Raw genomic sequence first — 17344 nt, forward strand, 5'->3', positions numbered from 1 at the left:
AAAAAGACAGAGGGCGGAGCTTAATGTACGTCAGTGATGAGATCACATACTGACAGGAAATGGTACCGGGCAAATGACTACAACCTCGACCCCGCCCATTTGTGCGACTACGCCCCGCCCAGAAGACAACGGTAAGTGTTTCCCATATTTTACTTCTCCTATTCAATGATTTTCTTGTTTATCTTGTTCTGTAATTGCCTCTGCCTAGCGCTGCCCTCCCCTCACCCACTCACTCACCCACTCTCTTCCCTCACTGTCAGTCACACACAGGAGCCCAGGGACCAACCCCAAGTGTAATATACAGACATACAACTCCCGTCTCACTCTACTACTTACCCCTCTACTTACCCCTCCCTTCCCTCTGTCTACTCACCCCTCCCTCTCACCCTCAGTGGTACCTGCCCTCCCCCCCACTGCCTAATGGAACCGCCCACTCCAACTACAGACACTGATTTACCAACATCAACTTCTGATTGTTACACTGGAGATGAGACACTTAATGGGATATGATCACTATTTATAACTATATAAGGGGGATATGATCACTATATATAAATATATAAGGGGGATATGATCACTATATATAAATATATAAGGGGATATGATCACTATATATAAATATATAAGGGGATATGATCACTATATATAAATACATAAGGGGATATGATCACTATAATATAAATATATATAGGGGATATGATCACTATATATAAATATATAAGGGGGATATGACCAATATATATAAATACATAAGGGGATATGATCAACTATATTAAATATATAAGGAGATATGATCACTATATATAAATATATAAGGGGATATGATCACTATATATAAATATATAAGGGGATATGATCACTATATATAAATACATAAGGGGTATGATCACTAATATAATATATAAGGGGATATGATCACTATATATAAATATATAAGGGGGATATGATCACTATATATAAATATATAAGGGGATATGATCACTATATATAAATACATAAGGGGATATGATCACTATATATAAATATATAAGGGGAATATGATCACTATATATAAATATATAAGGGGAATATGATCACCCATATATAAATACATAAGGGGATATGATCACTATATATAATACATAAGGGGATATGATCACTATATATAAATATATAAGGGGATATGATCACTATATATAAATATATAAGGGGATATGATCACTATATATAAATATATAAGGGGATATGATCACTATATATAAATATATAAGGGATATGATCACTATATATAATATATAAGGGGGATATGATCACTATATATAAATACATAAGGGGATATGATCACTATATATAAATACATAAGGGGATATGATCACTATATATAAATACATAAGGGGATATGATCACTATATATAAATATATAAGGGGGATATGATCACTATATATAAAATACATAAGGGGATATGATCACTATATTATAAATATATAAGGGGATATGATCACTATATATAAATATATAAGGGGATATGATCACTATATATAAATATATAAGGGGATATGATCACTATATATAAATATATAAGGGGAATATGATCACTATATATAAATACATAAGGGGGGTATGATCACTATATATAAATATATAAGGGGATATGATCACTATATATAAAATATATAAGGGGGATATGATCACTATATATAAATATATAAGGGGATATGATCACTATATATAAATATATAAGGGGATATGATCACTATATATAAATATATAAGGGGATATGATCACTATATATAAATATATAAGGGGATATGATCACTATATATAAATATATAAGGGGATATGATCACTATATATAAATATATAAGGGGGATATGATCACTATATATAAATACATAAGGGGATATGATCACTATATATAAATATATAAGGGGATATGATCACTATATATAAATACATAAGGGGATATGATCACTATATATAAATATATAAGGGGGATATGATCACTATATATAAATAATAAGGGGATATGATCACTATAATATATAAATATATAAGGGGATATGATCACTATAATATAATATATAAGGGGATATGATCACTATATATAAATATATAAGGGGATATGATCACTATATATAAATATATAAGGGGATATGATCACTATATATAAATATATAAGGGGATATGATCACTATATATAAATATATAAGGGGATATGATCACTATATATAAATATATAAGGGGATATGATCACTATATATAAATATATAAGGGGATATGATCACTATATATAAATATATAAGGGGGGATATGATCACTATATATAAATACATAAGGGGATATGATCACTATATATAAATACATAAGGGGATATGATCACTATATATAAATATTAAGGGATATGATCACTATATATAAATATATAAGGGGGATATGATCACTATATATAAATAATAAGGGGATATGATCACTATATATAATATATAAGGGGATATGATCACTTATATAAATATATAAGGGGATATGATCACTATATATAAATATATAAGGGGATATGATCACTATATATAAATATATAAGGGGGATATGATCACTATATATAAATATATAAGGGGATATGATCACTATATATAATATATAAGGGGATATGATCAACTATATATAAATATATAAGGGGATATGATCACTATATATAAATATATAAGGTATTTACAATTGGAGTTTGGGGAATATCTCTCCTTTATAAAATATTAGGGGGATTGAGCACATAAATAAACATTAAGTGGGATCTAAAATCACTAAATATAAATATATAGGGGGATTGGGATTCACCCTTATTTGATATGGGGATTATCAATTTATATATAAATAAAATAAGGGGGACATATGCAATCATTATATAATATATATATATTTAAGGGCTATGCTCACAATGTTTAAATATATAAAGGGGATATGATCACTATATATAAATATATAAGGGGATATGATCACTATATATAAATATATAAGGGGGATATGATCACTATATATAAATATATAAGGGGATGATCACTATATATAAATATATAAGGGGATATGATAACTATATATAAATATATAAGGGGGATATGATCACTAATAATATAAATATATAAGGGGATATGATCACTATATATAAATAGTATAAGGGATATGATCACTATATATAAATATATAAGGGGATATGATCACTATATATAAATAAAAGGGAATATGATCATATATATAAATATATAAGGGGGGTATGATACTATATATAAAATTTAAGGGGATATGATCACTATATAAAATATATAAGGGGATAAAGATCACTATATATAAATATATAAGGGGAAAATGAAACACTATATATAAAAATATAAGGGGGTATGACACTATATATAAAAACATAAGGGGATATGATCCTATTTAAAATATATAAGGGGATATGATCACTATATATAAAAATATGGGAATGATCATTAAATATAAATATATAAAGGGGATAGATCACTATATAAAATCTAAGGGGATATGATCACTATATTAAATACATAAGGGTTGATCACTATATATAAATATATAAAGGGGGTATGATCACTATTTAAATATATAAGGGGAAAAAGATCACTATATTAAATATAAAAAAGGGTGATATGATCACTATATATAAATATATAAGGGGATATGATCAATAAAATAAATATATAAAGGGTATGTCACTATATATAAATATAAAGGGGATATGATCACTATATATAAAAATATAAGGGGGATATGCATATATATAAAAAAAAAATAAGGGGTATGATACTTATATATATATATAAGGGGGTATATCACTATATTAAAAAATATAAGGGGGGGTATGATCCCATATATAAATATATAAGGGGGTATGTCACTAATATAAAAATATAAGGGGAAAATGATCACTATATATAAATATATAAGGGGATATGATCACTTTTATAAATATTAAGGGGGGTTGTCACTATATAAAAAATATATAAGGGGGTATATACTATTATAAATATATAAGGGGGGTATGATCCTATATTTTAAAAATATAGGGGATATAAACACTATATATAAATATATAAAGGGGGTATGATCACTATATTAAATTATAAGGGGGGTATGATACTATATATAAATATATAAGGGGATATGATCACTTTTATAAAAATATAAGGGGGTTGATACTATATTAAATATATAAAAGGGGGGTATGATCACTATTATAAATATATATATTTAAAATTGGGCGTTTGTTTTGGGGGAATATCTCTCCTTTAAAAGCCCGATTCTGGCTGGGGAGGATTTTTGCCCCAGTGAAAAAAAAGCGTTCAACGGACATTGATTACAGGTAATGCTAAAATGCACATAAAATATAAAATAAGTTAGGGACCGCCATTCGGGGTTTACCTTGATGTGGTATGGTGGCTTATCAATTTTATGATCATAACTTTGTAACAAAATAACCCCTGTTTTGGGTACATATGCAATAGCATTTATTATACTTATATATATACTTTAAAGCCTTTAGAGTGCTCCCACAACCCCCCTGTTTAAATATATAAGGGGATATGATCACTATATATAAATATATAAGGGGATATGATCACTATATATAAATATATAAGGGGATATGATCACTATATATAAATATATAAGGGGGTATGATCACTATATATAAATATATAAGGGGATATGATCACTATATATAAATATATAAGGGGATATGATCACTATATAAAATATATAAGGAGGATATGATCACTATATATAAATGTATAAGGGGATATGATCACTATATATAAATGTATAAGGGGATATGATCACTATATATAAATATATAAGGGGATATGATCACTATATATAAATATATAAGGGGATATGATCACCATATATAAATATATAAGGGGATATGATCACTATATATAAATATATAAGGGGGATATGATCACTATATATAAATATATAAGGGGATATGATCACTATATATAAATATATAAGGGGGGATATGATCACTATATATAAATATATAAGGGGATATGATCACTATATATAAATATATAAGGGGGATATGATCACTATATATAAATGTATAAGGGGATATGTTCACTATATATAAATATATAAGGGGATATGATCACTATATATAAATATATAAAGGGATATGATCACTATATATAAATATATAAGGGGATATGATCACTATATATAAATATATAAGGGGGATATGATCACTATATATAAATATATAAGGGGGATATGATCACTATATATAAATATATAAGGGGGATATGATCACTATATATAAATATATAAGGGGGATATGATCACTATATATAAATATATAAGGGTTGTCAAGTTTCATTTAGAAGAATTGATTCCCAGTCTTTGCTACTATGTTTCATGTGTTTCATGTCTGTATCAGTGAGTTTGTGCCTGTGTTCCAGGTTATGTGCCAGAATGTGGCCCCCGTTCCACTCTGTGACTTCGGCCTCCCTTCTTGGCCTCCTGCGTCCGGCTCTTCCTCTCATTCTGGGACTGTCATTGGGCTGCAGCCTCAGTCTCCTGCATGTTTCCTTGATCCAGGGAGACTCTGGGGAACAGTGTTTAGGAAAAGCTGGGAGATTCCTGGAAGTGCAGGAAAAGTATCCAAAGAAATACACAGATAACCTGAAACCCAAGATTATTCCTTACAGCCGGCCCCCCCATGTCCTTCCCAGCAAAGTACTGAGGTAAGTGTATCCCAGTAGCTGCACAGATCCTATCTGATCCCCATTGTAAGCAGCAGTCCTGTCCTGCTTTATGGCAGCTGAGATTCTATCTGTATAACAGAACATTCTGTCCCAGTGGCTGCACAGATCCTATCTGATCCCCATTGTAAGCAGCAGTCCTGTCCTGCTTTATGGCAGCTGAGATTCTAGCTATCTGTATAACAGAACATTCTGTCCCAGTGGCTGCACAGATCCTATCTGATCCCCATTGTAAGCAGCAGTCCTGTCCTGCTTTATGGCAGCTGAGATTCTAGCTATCTGTATAACAGAACATTCTGTCCCAGTGGCTGCACAGATCCTATCTGATCCCATTGTAAGCAGCAGTCCTGTCCTGCTTTATGGCAGCTGAGATTCTAGCTATCTGTATAACAGAACATTCTGTCCCAGTGGCTGCACAGATCCTATCTGATCCCATTGTAAGCAGCAGTCCTGTCCTGCTTTATGGCAGCTGAGATTCTAGCTATCTGTATAACAGATCTTATACAGTAAATCACTTATCTTGTCCCTCACCATTCGTTGCTACCCCCCAATAGCTTTTCATCAGCTGCCAGTGCCAAGCAGATGTCTCACGGGTGCTCTTGTCTTGTGTGTCCCCCTGTAGGACTCGTTACATCCAATCAGAACTTGGATTCAGAGAGCGCCTCTCAGTAATTGTGCTGTCATCTCGCTCCACTATGAACACTCTGGCAGTTGGTGTAAACCGGACCCTGTCCCCCCATGTCTCCCGCTTACTGTTCTTCACTGCGGCTCGTGCATCTAAAGCCCCAGCAGGAATGGAAGTAATTACCCTGGGAGATGAGCGCCCTGCTTGGCTGATGTATCACACCCTGCGCTATATGCAAACTCATCTGCTCTCTGGCTACGACTGGTTCTTTATCACTCAGGATGACTCTTACACTAACGGCTATCGACTTCAGGACTTGGTTGCCCACCTCAGTCCTGCTCCCCCCACCTATTTGGGTCGGCCAATGGAGTTCATCGGGGGGCAAGATGGCTGGCAATATTGTCATGGAGGCTCCGGTTTTCTGTTGTCCCGTTCGCTGCTCCTGAGTCTGGTGCCCCATTTGGATTTTTGCCGTTCTGATATCCTGAGCCCGAGGTCTGACGAGTGGCTGGGGCGATGCTTACAAGACTGTTTAGGACTGGCCTGTATGCCCAAATACCAGGTAAATGGAAGGTACCTTTATTGCAAATGGTCTTTACATGTCCACCTGTAGTATAGACTTTTGCGAATGCTAAAGGGGCTGCTGTTAGATGCCAGACTTTTGCCTCTGTCTCGCACACTGTAAGGCAAAATGGGCTTATGAATCAGTCCCTACGCTTGATTCAAAACTCTTCTGTGTCTGCACCTCGAGCCTCGGGCCAGGTTCACACGCACAAAGCCAATTTCATGCCAAAACAGGTGAATATGCTTTTTGGTGCCTAAATCCTCCCCCGTGTGTCTGCACCTGGGCCAAAGCCAAAATGTGAATCTCCTGTTTGTTGGCCAAAGGCTTCACTATCTCCTTCCAAATTTCTCATACATTGGCCAAAGGCTCCCCAATCTCCTGTCCGTTGGCCAGTGTCCTGTATGATGGGCAAAGGCTATGTCAAAGTCAGTTTTATGGGATTAGAAGCAGCACATGAGATTGGGAACCCTATAGATTGAAACACACACAATTAGGAGGGAGTTGCTACTGACTGAATTCTGTGTGATGCATCAAGACTGACACAGTTGTGTTCTCACATGGCTGTGAATCATACAGAATTACAATGGAGATGTGTCTGTACATCTCAGTTTAACACCCCATTTTTAGGTGCTTATTAAATCAGGCCACCAAGGGAATCTTAGAGCTCTCTCGTGGTTTGGAGGTGGTGGTCAGTAGGATCAGTAGGAGCAGCAGTGCTTCATTTGAAAGAGGAGACACAAGGAAAGCGCAAGTACAAGGAAGTGCAAGGACTTTTCTCTAGGGGCCTCTCTGTGTATGTCTTCCCTCCCCACAGGAGACAGGACTGAAATAACTGATGACTCCTGGTCCCTCTAACTATATAGCAAATGGTTCCACCTCACACCCTCAGTTCTCTTGCTTTGGATGTAAAGGACAACTTTCATTTTGCTTCAGCTTTGTTCCCAATCTCCTGTACTTCAGCCCAAATTTTCCCAATAGCCTGTATTCAGCCCAAACTTCACCAATCTCTTGTACTTCAGCCCAAACTTCACCAATCACCTGTTCTTCACCTGTTCTTTCCTGTACTTAACCCCAAACTCCCCCAATCTCCTGTACTTCAGCCCAAACTCCCCCAATCTCCAGTACTTCAGACAAAACTCCCCTAATCTCCTGTACTTCAGACCAAAGTCCCCCAATCTCCTGTACTTCAGCCCAAAGTTCCCCAATCTCCTGTACTTCAGCCCAAAGTCCCCCAATCTCCTGTACTTCAGCCCAAAGTCCCCTAATCTCCTGTACTTCAGACCAAAGTCCCCCAATCTCCTGTACTTCAGCCAAAACTCCCCTAATCTCCTGTACTTCAGCCAAAAGTCCCCCAATCTCCTGTACTTCAGCCCAAAATTCCCCAATCTCCTGTACTTCAGCCCAAAGTCCCCCAATCTCCTGTACTTCAGCCCAAAGTCCCCTAATCTCCTGTACTTCAGCCCAAAGTCCCCCAATCTCCTGTACTTCAGACAAAACTCCCCTAATCTCCTGTACTTCAGACCAAAGTCCCCCAATCTCCTGTACTTCAGCCCAAAGTCCCCCAATCTTCTGTACTTCAGCCCAAAGTCCCCCAATCTTCTGTACTTCAGCCCAAAGCCCCCCAACCTCCTGTACTTCAGCCAAAACTCCCCTAATCTCCTGTACTTCAGCCCAAAATTCCCCAATCTTCTGTACTTCAGCCCAAAGTCCCCCAATATTCTGTACTTCAGCCCAAAGCCCCCCAATCTCCTGTACTTCAGACCAAAGTTCCCCAATCTCCTGTACTTCAGCCCAAAGCCCCCCAATCTCCTGTACTGCAGCCAAAACTCCCCTAATCTCCTGTACTTCAGCCCAAAGTCCCCCAATTTTCTGTACTTCAGCCCAAAGCCCCCCAATCTCCTGTACTTCAGACAAAAGTCCCATAATCTCCTGTACTTCAGCCCAAAGTCCCCCAATCTCCTGTACTTCAGCCCAAAGTCCCCCAATCTCCTGTACTTCAGACCAAAGTCCCCCAATCTTCTGTACTTCAGCCCAAAGTCCCCCAATCTCCTGTACTTCAGCCCAAAATCCCCCAATCTTCTGTACTTCAGCCCAAAGTCCCTCAATCTTCTGTACTTCAGCCCAAAGTCCCCCAATCTTTTGTACTTCAGCCCAAAGCCCCCCAATCTCCTGTACTTCAGCCAAAACTCCCCTAATCTCCTGTACTTCAGCCCAAAGTCCCCCAATTTTCTGTACTTCAGCCCAAAGCCCCCCAATCTCCTGTACTTCAGACAAAAGTCCCATAATCTCCTGTACTTCAGCCCAAAGTCCCCCAATCTCCTGTACTTCAGCCCAAAGTCCCCCAATCTTCTGTACTTCAGCCCAAAGTCCCCCAATCTTCTGTACTTCAGCCCAAAATCCCCCAATCTCCTGTACTTCAGCCCAAAGTCCCCCAATCTCCTGTACATATTTTGAGAAACATTTTCCAATGTGTCTGATGCTAAAGGGCCAGAAGGCAATGTAATGAACGTAATCATCTGTAGCTTATAGTTTAGTCCTGTGTAGCTCTACTAATTCTATGTACTACAGAAAGTGCTGAGAGCCAAGAATCACATGGACTTTACAGCGAGTCTGAACCTTGGCCCTGTGGTCACATTTTTGTTTCTCCAGAACCTGCACTTCACTAGTCTGGACCTCGCCAGAAACACGAATGTGGAGAACTTGGCAGAGGAGTCCGTGCGGGAGGCGGTCTCTGTTTATCCAGTGAGGGACCCAGTCGTAATGTACCAACTGCAGCGGCGGCTCAGCCAGATTAGACTGCACAGAACATACAGCAGAATTCAGCAACTACAGGTACTGATTGGCTGCTGGATGATATAGCTCCTCCCTCATTCTTATTTCTCCTCCCATCAGTGCCATTTTCTTGTCAAACCTTTTGCCCTCTCCTAGTGTCACTTCACATAAGACCCCGCAGGTCTGAACCTGGCGCCTATAAACTTGCCCCCAGCTCACCCGTGTTACAAAGATGCTTTGACTGAAGTTACATTTCAGGAGAAAGACCTGTCCCTATTGGGCCGCATGTAACACAAGGCCGCTGGGACCAGACCCCATGAACCCCAGGAACCCTCAGCACCCGCTGTGTTTGATGGAGCTTCAGTCTGTCCAGTTGTTGGATAATTGTTTGGGGCAGGAGGGGACACAGGAGACATGAAACAGGCAACAAACAGACAGTGAAGGAAATAAAGGGGAAATAAGAGGGCATGAAACAAATAGAGGTTAGTAGGGTGCACAGCAGTGTAACTCTAACCCAACTAAACGTGCTCCTGTGAATATACATGGGGGCTTATGAAGCTCCTCAGCAGGGGGTCCTGTTAAACCCTTCTAACCCCACTGGTGTCATTTTTGCAAAAGCCCCTCTACATGATTGCCCCTGCTGTGTTATTCTCTGATCTGATGTATGCTTGGCTAAGTGCCTTGGTAATAACCTAACCCCATTAACCTAACCCCAATACCATAATCCTATACCCTAATCCTTATACCCTAACTCTAATATCTTAACCCTAATATCCTAACCCTAATACCCTAACTCTAATACCCTAAATCTTATACCCTAACCCTAATATCCTAATCCTTATACCTTAATTCATATACCCTAACCCTAATACCTTTACCCTAATACCCTAACTTTAATTTCCTAATCCTTATACCATAACCCTAATATTGTAAACCTTATACCCTAACCCTATTATCCTAACCCTTCTACCCTAATTCTTATACCTTAAAACCAATTAGCCTAACCTTCCTAATCCTTATTCTGTTGGATTCTTTCCCTGATTTAGAGGTACTGGCAGATGCATTAGATAGGTATAAGGAAGGGTCGGATGCTTTATTCACCAGTAGCTCCTCTCAGCAGACAGGAGGGAGCCAATGAGATTAGAGGAGGGAAAGGGGTGTTACAGGGAGAGCTGGGAAGTGAATCAGTGGTACAGGCTGATACATTAGATAGGTATAAGGAAGGGTCGGATGCTTTATTCACCAGTAGCTCCTCCCAGCAGACAGGAGGGAGCCAATGAGATTAGAGGAGGGAAAGGGGTGTTACAGGGAGAGCTGGGAAGTGAATCAGTGGTACAGGCTGATACATTAGATAGGTACAAGGAAGGGTCGGATGCTTTATTCACCAGTTGCTCCTCCCAGCAGACAGGAGGGAGCCAATGAGATTAGAGGAGGGAAAGGGGTGTTACAGGGAGAGCTGGGAAGTGAATCAGTTGTACAGGCTGATACATTAGATAGGTACAAGGAAGGGTCGGATGCTTTATTCACCAGTAGCTCCTCCAGCAGACAGGAGGGAGCCAATGAGATTAGAGGAGGGAAAGGGGTGTTACAGGGAGAGCTGGGAAGTGAATCAGGGGTACAGGCTGATACATTAGATAGGTACAAGGAAGGGTCGGATGCTTTATTCACCAGTAGCTCCTCCCAGCAGACAGGAGGGATCCAATGAGATTAGAGGAGGGAAAGGGGTGTTACAGGGAGAGCTGGGAAGTGAATCAGGGGTACAGGCTGATACATTAGATAGGTACAAGGAAGGGTCGGATGCTTTATTCACCAGTAGCTCCTCCCAGCAGACAGGAGGGAGCCAATGAGATTAGAGGAGGGAAAGGGGTGTTACAGGGAGAGCTGGGAAGTGAATCAGGGGTACAGGCTGATACATTAGATAGGTATAAGAAGGGGTTGGATGGTGTTTAGCAAGTAAGGGAATACAGGGATATGGGAGAGAGCTCATAGTACAAGTTGATCCAGGGACTGGTCCCATTGCATTTTGGAGTCAGGAAGGAATTTTTCCCCCTCTGAGGCAAATTGGAGAGACTTCAGATGGGCTTTTTGCCTTCCTCTGGATCAACTGACAGTTAGGCAGGTTAAAAAAAAGAGTTAAAAGGTTGAACTTGATGGTTCTTCAACCTAACTTACTTTGTTCCTATGTTTATGTCTGGTGGGAAATTTTCTTTTGATGGCCATTACTTTCCACTCATTTCTCATCCCTCATGTCCTCTCTCATTTGCTCTCCTCTTTTGTTAAAGTCCCTCTCTGTGTGTTCTTGTCCAATCATTGCTCCCTCTGGGCTGCATTCAAATTTGCTTTCCATTGTGTTCCCCCAATTTTCTCATCTCCCACAGGCAGAGATCCGAAACCTTTCCTCTTGGACTCAGAGGGACGATGTGTTTTGGCCAGTGGGGATAAACCCTCCCTTCAGCCCAACATCTCGTTTTGACCTTCTGACATGGGAGTACTTCACAGAGACCCACACGTACTCTTGCCATGATGGAGCCCCCAAGTGCCTGTTGCAGGGAGTGTGGCTGCTGGATGTGCGGCAAATACTGGAGGAGGCTGTGGAACAACTTAATGGCCAGTATAACCCGTTCCTTCGGTTCCACCTGCAGCATCTTCTCAATGGCTACCGACGTTTTGATCCCACTCGTGGCATGGAGTACACTTTGGATTTGCTGCTCCAAGTAACCACAGAGAGAGGCCATGTTGGTGTCCTGAACAAGCGTCTCAGTCTCTTACGTCCACTGGGTCGGGTTGAAATCCTTCCAATGCCCTATGTTACTGAAGCCACCCGTGCTCACTTTATCCTACCACTGGTACCTACAGACACTGCGTATGTTACAGGATTCCTAGATGCCTTCGCCACTAATATGTTGGATACACAGGAAAATGTGGCCCTCACGGTGGTGCTGGTTTATGACTTGGGCTCTGCTGGGCACACAACAGATGCCTTTGAAGAAGTGCGTGCAGTTTTTTCAGAGCTGGAGAGAAGATTCTCCCACTTACATATAGAACAAGTCAAGGTCCGAAGCGAGAGCCCATCCCAGGTGGGGATCATGGAGGTGGTTTCCAAGAAACATCCGAGGGAAACGCTCTTTTTCCTGGTGAGCGCATGGAGTGAAGTCACCACAGAGGCAGTGAATCGCTGCCGGATGAATGCCATAAAAGCCTGGCAGGTTTTCTCTCCTGTCCACTATCAGGAGTTCAGCCCAGATATTGTGCGCCACAGCTTTGATCCTCCATCATCCCCAGATCCCCTGAAAAATGGCCATTTTGACCACTTCTCCTCATCCGAATTCTGCTTCTATAATTCAGACTTCATGGCTGCCAGGCAAAAGATGTTATCTGAAAGGGTTGAACGAGAGGAGGAAGAGGATGAAGAAGGTGGTTACACTGAACTTCTAGAGCTGTTCTTGCATTTCTCAGAACTTCATGTGTTCCGGGCTCTGGAACCAGCACTTGTCCAAAGGTTCTCTCTGAGGCCTTGCAGTTCTCACTTGTCTGGGGATGGATATCACCGCTGTGTGCTTAGCAACCTGGAGTCTTTAGGCTCAAGGAGTCACCTTGCAATGGCTCTGTTTGAGCAAGAACAGACAAACAGTACGTAATAGGACAAACTGGCCAACTGTAAGCCAGGAGAAATGACCAGACCTGGACCAATACCAGTAGGTCATGCCAGGTTTCTTCCAAAAGCTTTCATACTGGGGAAGACCAAAGCAATAATGTAGGCCAACGCAATAAGACCAGTATGTACACAGGCCAAAACCTTCATAAGAGCAATGGACCCAGGGCTATAACTCCATGAGAGCAACGGACCCAGGGCTATAACTCCATGAGAGCAACGGACCAGGGGCTATAACTCCATGAGAGCAACGGACCCAGGGCTATAACTCCATGAGAGCAACGGACCCAGGGCTATAACTCCATGAGAGCAACGGACCCAGGGCTATAACTCCATGAGAGCAACGGACCCAGGGCTATAACTCCATGAGAGCAACGGACCCAGGGCTATAACTCCATGAGAGCAATATGCCAGGGGCTATAACTCCAAGAGATCAGTGTATACTGTACATATGTTGTTATATGAGCTGTGAGTGGCACAATACTAAGGAACCGTTAATGCACATTGTCTAAAAAAAATGCCAATTGCACTGATGGAAATGTGGTTCTTGCTACTGGAAAATTAGAAATGTACAGGAATGTTGTCATAGAAACAAGTGTTTCCTAATATATTTGAATGCATTTTAGGCTTTGCCAAAACAATCTTTCAGTGCTTTATACCCTCAGTGCTGCATGGCTTCTAGTTGTGGCTACGGGAGAGAGAGCTCCTCGTGCCCTTGTTATTGCCAATAAATAATGATATAGAAGTAAAGGTGAAAGAGCAATTGCTCAGCAAAAGCAGAACACAGAGAAGGAGCTGAATAAGATCCTTCATTCATTCTTTTATGATACACAGAAAAGGTCCAGCACTTGGCTTTGGGCAGAATTTGGATGTAGGAAGGTGAGTGGCTTCTCCTCTTCATGGAGAACTTAGGGTTTGATTTGTCATTAAATTACCTGCACCACAAGAATCCTCACGCTCTATAAATGCAAAACGTCAGGGGTTTCTTGCAGTCCACACCCAATGCCAAGGTCCATAAAAGATGGAACTTCCCGTAATGCAATCTTCTTACCATCATGATGAAGGTTTCCACTCTAAACATTACCATTGAATAGATGGGTGTCACAGTGCTGAGACATCACGTTCACATATGTTACTGTGCCTGTTGACCCATAATGTGTCCTTGGTGATTCTGCACCATATGTTTTTTTTTACAGGAAAGTTGTCCTTTATTGCAACAAGATGTATCCTGCACCTGAACCCAAGATAGTTACATAGTTAAATTGGGTTGAAAAAAGACAAAGTCCATCAAGTCCAACCCCTCCAAATGAAAACCCAGCCCCATACACACACCCCTCCCTACTGTCACATAAATGATATATACCCATATCTATACTAACTATAGAGTTTAGTATCACAATAGCCTTTGATATTATGTCTGTCCAAAAAATCATCCAAGTCCCTCTTATAGTCATTAACTGAATCATCACCCGGCAGTGCATTCCCCAACCTCACTGTCCTCACTGTGATGAACCCCCTACTCTGTTCCTTCAAATGAAACTTCTTTTCCTCTAGTCTGAAGGGGAGGCCTCTGGTACGTGATTCTCTTTATGGGTAAAAAGGTCCCCTGCTATTTGTCTATAATGTCCTCTAATGTACTTGTAAAGATGATCTTGGCCACAGGCTCCTCAAGCCTCTTGCCCCCAGCCTGTATCCATTGTGTTACTTCCATGGGATGAAACCCAAAGCAGAGATTCATGAGTCACAAATAACTGCCCAGCCATGAGCAGTCACTGGAATGACATGATCATATATTCCCCAATGGGCTTTGTAACTAACATGGGGTACCTGTCATCCTGGGGTCACCATCCTGGCTCTGATGTTGCATAAACCCTTTAGGCTGCTATGGGTCTCCATGATCTCTGTATTAAAGGGGATGGATAGTGACCCCATGAAGTTCAGGGGTTCTGTCAGCATCCCATAAAACAAGTACTTTTCCAATATTCATTATTTCTTATTGTTTTATAGATACATGGTCAGGTTTCAGTCCCTGCTCAGATTATAAAGTAATCTGACTGGTCTCCTTTACAGTCCTGTGTGCAGTAGGAGCCAATCAGAAGAGAGTATGGATGTGTATTCTCCCTTCCAATGGGGTTGAGCTGTGTTTTCTGAGAGAACAAAAGGGCTGGCGGCTACATTTCTGGAACAGCTTAGGTATGGGCTGAGGAAATGTACTTCTGCTTTCTAACAGAACCCCTTAACTTAATGGGGTGACTGTACATCTCTTTCAACAGATCAGTGGTGTATCTACCATACAGCAGAGGCCATGAATGTAGGGGAACCAGGACAGCCACAGGGTCGGCTCTGTGGTTCCCTCTCCCTGGCCTTTTCCTCTGCAAATCAGGGGCTGTATAGTCGGCCCCCAAAACGCCTGGTTTAGTATGTTACCCAACTGGAAATATCAGCCTGGGTTGGTTGTGGCAGTTACGTCTCTTGGTAGTGGACTTAAAAGAATTGTGTCTGCACATGTCCCAAAACTCCTATAAAGAAACCTCACAAACCCAATACCATGATGTATGAACTGGACTGCTCCCTTTTTTTTTTAACTTTTCAACATTTTTTATTGAAGTTTTGCAAGAAAACAAGCAGAATTCTGAGACGCATCTCAACACAATGCAGAAACGAGAATATGTATCCTCAACACTGACTACAAATATCTAGTCCTCCATAAATAGGGAGATAGAAAAGACAAATTATACAATAAATTCAACAAATGAATTAAACAACTAACAATAACTGTAAATATAAGTATACACTTTGGATGTAAACAAAAACAATAAAGAAAAGGAAAAAGGCAGAAAAACACAATTGTTTACTTAAAAGTAGATATGGATCTTAAACATGTGATCCTTGTTTTTAGAATGAAAAGTCTGAAATGAAAGTGAACGTGTAGCCTTGAATGACGGCTCAAACGTAACTTTCTCTGCTTTTGCTTTTATTGCTGACAACTCACTTGATTAAGGTTTGGAATAATATCTGCTATTGGGGAGAGTCTTTCTTTAGCCAATGACTGAATAAAACTGTCTTGGAAGTAGCCATAAATAAAGCCACCAATCTCTGAGTTCCTTGGGATAATGGATCAAACAGGGTTCAAGAAAAGCAAAGCTGGGGGGGGTAACTTTATATTTGTTTTTAACTTGAAGATCTGGCAACTTCACTCCAATAAATACTTATCTTGGGACAAGACCCAAAACAGTGAAATAAGATTACATCCAGTTCTCCACATTTAGGGCAATATCAATAAGATCTACAGGACTTGTCTTTCAATATATTTTTCCATAACCAAAATGGAGCCGTTTAAACTGCTGAACCGTCCAACTCCCAGAGAGGATCATTTTGTTATAATCATAAATAGACTTAGGGGCCGATTCACTAAGGGTCGAATATCGAGGGTTAATTAACCCTCGATATTCGACCGGGAATTGAAATCCTTCGAATATCGAAGTCGAAGGATTTAGCGCAGATAGTACGATCGATGGATTATTCCTTCGATCGAACGATAAAATCCTTTGAATCAAACGATTCGAAGGATTTAAATCCAACGATCGAAGGAATATCCTTCGATCAAAAAAAGTTAGCCAAGCCTATGAGGACCTTCCCCATAGACTAACATTGAGTTCGGTAGCTTTTAGATGGCGAACTAGGCGGTCGAAGTTTTTTTTAAAGAGACAGTACTTCGACTATCGAATAGTCGAACGATTTTTAGTTCGAATCCTTCGATTCGTAGTCGAAGGTCGAAGTAGCCCATTCGATGGTCGAAGTAGCCCAAAAAAAACTTCGAAATTCAACGTTTTTTAACTTCGAATCCTTCACTCGAAATTAGTGAATCAGCCCCTAAATGAGATGAGAAGGAGGCACATTTTGTTCAAAATTGGACCATTTAGATGAGATGTCTAATAATAGATGTTTATCTTTCCCATATACATCCCAGAGTTTATTAGTG

At 40.0% G+C, this 17344-nt stretch overlaps 1 protein-coding gene across 1 annotated transcript; it reads left to right on the top strand.

Annotated features, from left to right (window-relative positions):
- The first annotated feature begins 32 nt into the window (after positions 1-32).
- On the top strand, positions 33-13982 carry chpf2.S (chondroitin polymerizing factor 2 S homeolog). Its single transcript, XM_018224067.2, has 5 exons — positions 33-131; positions 5446-5730; positions 6371-6935; positions 9588-9770; positions 12089-13982. The coding sequence occupies exons 1-5, from the start codon at positions 37-39 to the stop codon at positions 13346-13348; spliced, it is 2388 nt and encodes a 795-aa protein (XP_018079556.1). The 5' UTR covers positions 33-36; the 3' UTR covers positions 13349-13982.
- The last annotated feature ends 3362 nt before the right edge of the window (positions 13983-17344 follow it).

The sequence above is a fragment of the Xenopus laevis genome, chromosome 6S, assembly GCF_017654675.1.
Source record: "Xenopus laevis strain J_2021 chromosome 6S, Xenopus_laevis_v10.1, whole genome shotgun sequence".
Taxonomy (NCBI): domain Eukaryota; kingdom Metazoa; phylum Chordata; class Amphibia; order Anura; family Pipidae; genus Xenopus; species Xenopus laevis.